The sequence below is a fragment of the Leopardus geoffroyi genome, chromosome D1, assembly GCF_018350155.1.
Source record: "Leopardus geoffroyi isolate Oge1 chromosome D1, O.geoffroyi_Oge1_pat1.0, whole genome shotgun sequence".
Taxonomy (NCBI): domain Eukaryota; kingdom Metazoa; phylum Chordata; class Mammalia; order Carnivora; family Felidae; genus Leopardus; species Leopardus geoffroyi.
The window spans coordinates 113445756-113453509 of record NC_059329.1 but is presented as its reverse complement, the minus strand read 5'-3'; the positions used below and the strand labels follow the sequence as shown (position 1 = coordinate 113453509).

At 66.8% G+C, this 7754-nt stretch overlaps 1 protein-coding gene across 2 annotated transcripts; it reads right to left on the bottom strand.

Annotated features, from left to right (window-relative positions):
* Positions 1 to 1441: 1441 nt before the first annotated feature.
* Positions 1442 to 2376, bottom strand: PHLDA2 (pleckstrin homology like domain family A member 2). 2 transcript variants are annotated; one of them, XM_045486300.1, is made up of 2 exons: positions 1896 to 2376; positions 1442 to 1712 (listed from the first exon to the last, which is right to left on the bottom strand). In XM_045486300.1, the coding sequence occupies exon 1, from the start codon at positions 2327 to 2329 to the stop codon at positions 1934 to 1936; it is 396 nt and encodes a 131-aa protein (XP_045342256.1). In that variant the 5' UTR covers positions 2330 to 2376; the 3' UTR covers positions 1442 to 1712; positions 1896 to 1933. The 2 variants fall into 2 exon arrangements, with proteins under 2 accessions (XP_045342256.1, XP_045342255.1); XM_045486299.1 differs by having other exon boundaries at positions 1917 to 2376.
* Between the last annotated feature and the right edge of the window lie 5378 nt (positions 2377 to 7754).

Below are 7754 nucleotides of genomic sequence, written 5' to 3'. Positions count from 1 at the left end.
CCCCCTCCCCCTCCCCCTCCCCACCCCTCAACCCAGCTGTAGGGAGAAAGGCACCGGGGCGCAGGGGGGCCAGCGTGACCAGTGTGGACACCACAGTGCCAGTGGGGTCGGCAGGTGACCCTGAGACCACGAAGGCCACTCCCCACCTCCCCACGGGCTGCCTATAAAAGAAGCTAGTTCACAACTCAGGACCCCCAAGCCCAGAGTTCCATGGTCCAACCAGCAGGGCCTCAGAGAGCAGAGGTCCGTCCACCCTCCGGCCCGAGAGCTCAGACCAGACCAGCTTGCCTGTGAACCTCACTGGGGATGGGGCGGGGTGGGGGTGGGGGGGGTCTCACCTTGACTTTCACCCTTTGTCCCAATGAGGGTCTGGGCAGGTCTCCAGGGAGGGGCAGGACAGGGTTCCGTCGGGGGCCAGTGCAGTCCCCCACTGGCTCAGGGACTTCGTAAGGAGTGCTGCTCCGTTCGGGAGAAAATTCCTTGCAGGAAATGGTTTCCTTGGGCTTCGCAGCAAAGGGACAGCCCCTCCCCAGTCTGAGCCCTGGGACCCAGCGTGGAGGGCCTGCGCGGCTCCCCCCAGTCCCGTGTGAGGGTGTGAGGGACAAACATCAGGGCCCGATGTTTGGTCGTTCGCTCCCGATGCTGCTGCCTCCCCCACGTGGCATCGCCCTTCCAGCCAGAAGGGTCCCCGAAATGCAGGCCCCCTCAGCGGCCGGAGATCAGGGTCCCCCTCCGCGCTCCGGCTTGGTCACTGCCAGTGCACCTTTCCTCGCGGGAACGCGCCTCCGGTGTCCTCCCATCGGGCAGTGCTGGACTCACGGTGGCGGCCGGCCTGACTTCCGGAGGATGGGGACCCGGCCGGACAGGGAGGGCTCACCAGCTGCCAACCATCAGGAGTAGGAGGCCCCGCCGCCTCCCCGCTCCAGCACCGTGGGTGCGGGCCAGCGGGGCCTGGTGGGGGCTGCGGGGAGCTGCCCGGGCCCCAGCAGGGCTGGGGTCAAGGGGAGCACAGGGGGCACGCGGCCGGAGGGCTGAGGGCTCCCTAACGGAGGGGCTGGGGGCACAGGTGGCATGTGGGCGGTGGGGGGCAGGTGGGGCCGGCACCCGCTGCGAGCAGGGGCAGTTCAGGTGCAGGGGGTGCCCTGACCTCAGCGGGGCAGTTTGGGAGTGACCTCCCTGAGTGAAACCAGGCCCCGTCCTTCCGGCCACACGCCCAGGAGCAGAAGTCAGCCAGGGCCCAACCTCAGGGCACTTCCCAGCCTCTGGAGAGGCTGCTTGGCAAGGAGGGTGTGGACCCGGCCCAGCGGATGACACTGCGTTCATTCAAAGTGCCCTGGCTTCCCGGCCCTTGCGACGCCAGGGTGGCAGCTCTCCCCACCCCCACCCCCACCGAAAGGGCCGCCAACCCTCCGGCAGTAAGGTCACACGGCACCACAGCGGCTGGTAGAAAAGGGAACGGGTCAGGTGGTTTATTTGGAATGAACATACTGATGCAAACACTACATATGAAGACAGACGGTTCCACGACGAATAACCATCAAAATAAATACATAGATAGTCTGATAATTTAACGCGCCCGCTCAGCGGGCCGAGGCTCGGCGGCTCCGCACGGGAAGGTCCTTCTCTGTGGGACAGGGACATGGCTCTCGGCCTCTGTCCTCACTGTGGGCGGCGGGAGGGCGGCCCCCGACTCGTCGTCGAGTGAGTGGCTCCTGTAGGGGGGAAGGAGGAGGGTTAGGGAGCTGGCGGCTCGGAGTCCGGCCTGTGGGTCCCCCTTCCCCGCCCCCATCCCCCCAGGCCCCAGACGCGGGAGGAGCGAGCGACAGCCCCCGCCCGCGCGCCCCAGGGACCCCTCGACGGCGCGGCGCCCCCCCGGACGGCGTCCCCGCACTCACCGCGGCGGCGGCGGCGGCGGCGGTGGCGGCGGCGGCGCTCAGGGCGCGCGGGCCGGCCGGGACTCGGGGGGCGCGGCGGGCGCGGCGCGCTCCTGGCGGCTGCGGAAGTCCTGCAGGGCGCGGCGGTTCTGGAAGTCGATGAGCGCCAGCGTGATGGCCGCGTTCCAGCAGCTCTCGCCCGCGCAGCGGAAGTCGATCTCCTTGCGGTCGGTGGTGACGATGGTGAAGTAGACGTACTTGCCGGTGCGCTCCACGCAGTCCACCTTGAGGATGGAGTGGAAGCGCAGCTCCTTGGCGCGCGCGCCCGGCCCGGCGGGGAACAGGCGCAGGCGGTCGGGGGTGAGCACGCCGCGCTTCTTCTTCCACAGCTGGAACAGGCTGTCGCTGCGCTTCTCCAGCTCGCCCTCGCGCAGCACCTCGCCGGGCGTCCTCATGGCGGCGGCGGCGGCGCTGGCGATGCGCCCCGGCCGGCCCGGCGACGCTTTAAGGCGGCCCCGCCTGCGCCCGGCCCCGCCCCCTCGGGCCCCGGGCCCGCCCCCACCGGGGGCCCCGCCCCACCAGAGGCCACGCCCCTGCCGTCCAGGACCGCCGGGGGGCTGTCGGCTCGCCGGTGCCGACCGCCCGCGCCCCTCCCGTTCCCCCGCCGCCCCGGCCCCCCGGCCCCGTGGGGTGACTTGTGGTCTCGCCCCCCGCCCCGCCAACCCCGCCCCGGACGCCGGCCCCGCGGAGGAATGCGCTGCGGCCGGCCCTGCCCGCGGTGACTCACGGCCCGGAGCCCCGGGACGCACCCGGCGACGGAGCCGGCCCAGGACGCCCACCCTCCCGGCGCTCCGGAGGCTAGGCCCGCCGCTCGAGGGCTCGCGGCGGACGCCCGCCGCGCCTTGGGGACCCTTCCTGGGGACACCGTCCGATGGCCCTGCCCGGCCGGCCTTGTCTCCCACCTGCCCCTCACCCCCCACCCTCCTGCGGGCCGCGCCTGGCGGGAACCTTCGCTCGCCCACCTGGGCCGGGCCTACCCGGAGAGCAGGTGCTCCGAGCCGGCTTTCTCTTCTGTGACACGGGGACAGTAACACTTTCGTTAGATTGGGGAACACGTGGCAAGTGCTGGAACAGCACCCCGAGGGGGCCTGTCCTCCTCCCTGGGTCCTCCTGGCGTCTGGGCAGAGGACTCGCATCGCCTGCACAGCCCCATGGGGCTCGGCCCTAGGCGCTGTGGGTGCTGGAGGGTCGGCCTGGAGAGGGGCGGCGGGGGCGGCTGAGTCATGGGTATTTCCTCCCTTCCTCTAAAGGGTTTACGGGAGCAGGAGTGACGGCTGCCCGCTCCCGGCTCCTCAGAAGGGGTCTCTGGGGGCGGGGACCGCCCCAGAGCACCCACCTTCCAGCGCCCCCCAGCCCCCCAACCCAGCTGTGGGGGTGGGGCGGGGCGGAGACTGCGCACAGAACAGGGAAGGACGGGGCCCCCTGGGGGCGGTGACCAGCACTCCAGGCGGCACACCTGTGGGGCGGTACAAATGAAAACCAGGTTCCCAGGTTTCAGGCCAATGACAGTGGAGCATAGACCCGAATGCAGGACCTTCCAGCTGCTGGTCTGTGAAGCTGCCCCCACCCCCCACCCCCAGCTCTGTGGCCTTGGCAAGTCCCCTAAGCTCTCAGAGGGCGGCCCTTCAGGCTCCCGGCGAGGAAGGAGGACACCGCCAGCTCACACGAGGGCTTGGGCCAGGCCTGCGCAAATGGCGTCAGGTGTCAGCTGCCCAGCGGTCCCCACCGGTGTGGCCGGGGGTGCGGAAGGGCAGGGCGAGGGAGAGGGAGTAGGTGAGGCCGGGTAAGGCCGCCTCCCGCCGGTCCAGCGCTCCTCTCTTTGGCCGCCACTGGCGAGGCCTCTCTGGGGAGCGTTGACGGGTCTGGGACCCCGGGGGGGGGGGGGGTCAGGGACACCCGGGGGGGGGGGTGCTCTGACAGGTGTGCGTCAGAGCTGGGAGGGCAGGTGGAGAGTCCTGGCTCCGACCTTGGCAGGGAGACCTGGGGCGGGACAGCCTGGGTGGGTGGGAATCATCAGGCTGGGGATTCCGGAGGGTTGGGGGTCGGGGGCCCGGCCCACCCAGGCATCTCCACCGCCAACAGCCCCTGGCCTGGGGCCTGAGCCCCGCATCCCCCAGACGCCCCGTGGGGAGCCTGCCGGCCTCTGCTACCCTCCCCGCAGCTTAAGCCTGGAGCCAGGAGGGGGCCCTGTGCCCCCCCATCCCCAACAGGCCCATCTGGGGGAGCCGCTGGGGAAGGGGGCTGGGAGGGATGACGGGGGAGCACAACACTGAGCCAGCACCCCCAAGGGAAGACCTTTCAGGGGGAGCCCGCTTTGGGCCATCGGACAGCCACCAGGACGGCTTCCCGCCGGGCACTGGGGACCCCGGTGTGGATTTGGGCTGCACCTCAGGGGCGCTGGGGCCTCCCCAGGCTTCTAGGCCGGGCGGGTGCCCGACTGCCGCAGGCTGGAGAGACGGGGCCCCAGCGCCCTCTATGTCCCTGATGGTCCCTTGACGAGGTGGGGGCTGTTGGGGTCGCTCTCTTGGATCTGCGGGGAACGGAGTGGGGGTCTCAGAGAAATTAGGGACTCGGCTGAGGTCACACTGCCAGCCGGAGGGGTTCAAACCCAATCCCTCCTCCTGCGCCCCAAGGCCTGGGGGCAGGAAGCGGCCCCGCCCAAGTGAAGGGGGTGGGGCCGCGCTGGGCCTCGCCTCTGTCTGTGGCGTCAGACTGTGGGTCAGAGCCAAGTTTACTAATGTTTATCCAAGGGTCGCATCTGGGATTCACGCAGGGCCTGCCCCGGGGGGACACCCCCTTCTTCCCCCGGGGGCAGACAGACTGGTCTCCAAACTTCCGGCCGAGGCCACTCGCTGTCCTGTCCAGCTGGGCCCAGACGGAACGAGGGCACCTCTCTGAAAGGCCCCTCGTGAGGTCATGCCCACAGCGGGGAGAGGCTGGGCCCGGACGCTCTTGCCCGACCAGCCCTGGGAACAGCAGCCTGTGAGGAAGCCGTGCGTCACAGCTGGCCCTGGGGGAGGCCGTGCCCAGGGACGGCCCGACATGGGGTTCCCCGCTTCCCCTGCCCGGGAGACCCTCTCCTCCGCTCCTCTGGCCTCCTCCAGGAGGCCCCCGGGTTGCCGGGAGGGGCATGCCCTCAGGACTGCTCCCACCAGCTTTGTGACTGCTGGGCCTTGGGGGTCCCGCAGATGCTCCAGCGCGAACCTCAGGAGGGCGGGGAGGCCCACGCTGCCTGGAGTCACAGCACCAGAGGTCGCGGCCTGTGACTGACTCAGGCCTGCCCCGCATCCCTCTCCTAACTGCTCCAGCCTGGGAAAAGCGAGAGGCCCCAGGGCAGGAGGCCGGTTTCAGGCTTGCCCCACCAGCCTGGCTTCGGCCCCTCGGACCGGTGTCTCTCGTCCCCCCGTCTGGTCCTCTGAGCCCCTTGGCTGGAGTCTCACAGGTGGGGGGCCTGCCTCCTAAGCCACTAAGGATCTAAAGAGAAAGGGCCCAGAACGCCTTTCTCCCCCTTGGCCCCTGGCAAGCTCCCTATCCAGCCCGCACTACCTTGTTCAGAGGTCACTATCAGCTCCTGGAATGCAGGGACAGTGTCTCAGTCTCGGGCCGCCAGGGCCCAGCCCAGGCCCTTGGGGAATGTTTTTGGAAACCAGTGGCCCGAAAAGGCACCTGCCTCACCGACCAAGAGATGCGATTAGAGCATCTGCCTGTGTGGAGGCCGCAGAACCAGAAGGGCAGGCACGGGTCTGGGGTGGGAGCGGGGAGGGGGAGCCAGTGGGCATTCCCGACGTGTCATGTGGCCGAAGACGGCCGAGGGCTCAGCCCCCAGGACACGGGGACCTCTCCGGAGGCCTGAATGAAAGCATGAATATGGATGAAGGAAACGGAGGGAGACGAGGTGGGCGAGGCTTGGCTGCCACCCTGTGGACGGCGGTCAGTCCTCGCAGCCCCCGGGCGGTGTCCGCACGGGGACACACGGGGGGCCGGGCTGCCCCCCCACGTCCCGCGCCTCTCACGCAGCGGGTGCGGGGCAGGGCCCCGTTATGCACATTTTAATCAAGCCCCTTCCTACTTTAAAATTTTTCCAAAATTAGGGCGCCTGGGTGGTTCAGTCAGCTACCCGTCCCACTCTGGATTTCGGCTCCCGTCGTGATCTCGCGGTTCTTGGGTTCGAGCCCGCGTCGGGCTCCGCGCTGACGGCGTGGAGCCTGCTGGGATTCTCTCTCTCCCCCTCTCTCTGCCCCTTCCCTGCTCACTCTCTCTCTTTCTCTCTCAAAGTAAAAAACACGTAAACTTTAAAAAAGAAAAAATTGCCAACATAGTAACCAGTTGTTGGCATAAAAAGTAAAAAAGGCTGAAACGATTCCAAAGTGTCCTCATGTTGCCACCCTGGGCCACTCTTGCTGTCTTGAGTGAACTTTCATCCTTGTTAAGAGGCATTTCCCGGGGCACCTGGGTGGCTCAGTCGGTTAAGCGTCCGACTTCAGCTCAGGTCATGACCTCGCGGTCCGTGGTCCGTGAGTTCGAGCCCCGCGTCGGGCTCTGTGCTGACAGCTCAGAGCCCGGAGCCTGTTTCAGATTCTGTGTCTCCCTCTCTCTCTGCCCCTCCCCCGTTCATGCTCTGTCTCTGTCTCAAAAACAAATAAACGTTAAAAAAAATTAAAAAAAAAGAGGCATTTCCCCCCAAAATTAAAAATCGAATTACCATGTGACCCAGGAGTCCCACGTCTGGGTCCATCCCCAAACGTGAAAGCCGCCCAGAGGTGGACTGATGCTGCCCTGAGGGTTGCATCCAGGATTCACGCGGAGCCTGCCTGGGGGACGCCCCCACCTGCCCCCAGACAGAAGGACTGGTCCCGCGATCGGGAAGCGACCCCGTGTCCACCGACGGACGGATGGATGGATGTGGTCCGTCTGCTCCCTGGACGGTCCCTCATCCTGACGAGGACGGACGTTCTGACACCTGCCACCACGTGGATGGACCCGGGAACTATGATGCTCACGTGTGATCCCCTCACACGAGGCCCCTGGAGTCTCCAGATTCCCAGAGATGGAGGGCGGACGGTGGGCGCCCGGGCTGGGGGTCAGTATTTCACAGGGACGGTTTCCATTTGGGAAGATGGAAAGTTCTGGAGGCGGAGGCTGGGGATGGGCGCACAACAGTGTGAACTGTGAATGTGTTCCGTGCCACCGAGCTGTGCACCTGAAAATGGTTGATGGTAACATAATGTCACATGTACTTTGCCACAATGTAAGAACTGTATCCACACACACACACACACACACACGCACACACATGCAGGTCCAGATAGAAGCTTCCAGGTTTCGCAGAAGAGAAACACAATGTGTGTATTGTTCCGTGTGTCCTGGGTGTTCCCCACGCATCTGCCTCCCTTTCCGGGAAGGACTCCGGGATTTCATCACCTCCCATAACACCCAGGCTGCTGCGCCCAGGCTTCTGCGATTATCGCGATGTCGTGTGAACGTCCCTGAACTTCACTGGGACTCACTGGCTGGATGGGCCGGATGTGGAACTGTCGTGTTAAGGGTGTGAGAGCTCGGGCAAGACCGTCTGCCGGCCGGTTTGCAGTCCCACCTGCGCGTGCCGGGTGCCCATGCCCCTACAGCTGGCCCTCCAATGGGCAGTCTGCATGTGTGTCCCTTTTCCCCAGTCCGGGGACCAAAACCCAGGGTGTCGTCTCCATGGAGTCAGCGAATGTGACTTTATGTGGTGAGAGTGTCACCTAACACGACAGAAGATGCGATTCAGGACCTGGAGCTCGTGGCATCCTGGGTCACCCGGGTGGGCCTGAATGCCATCAC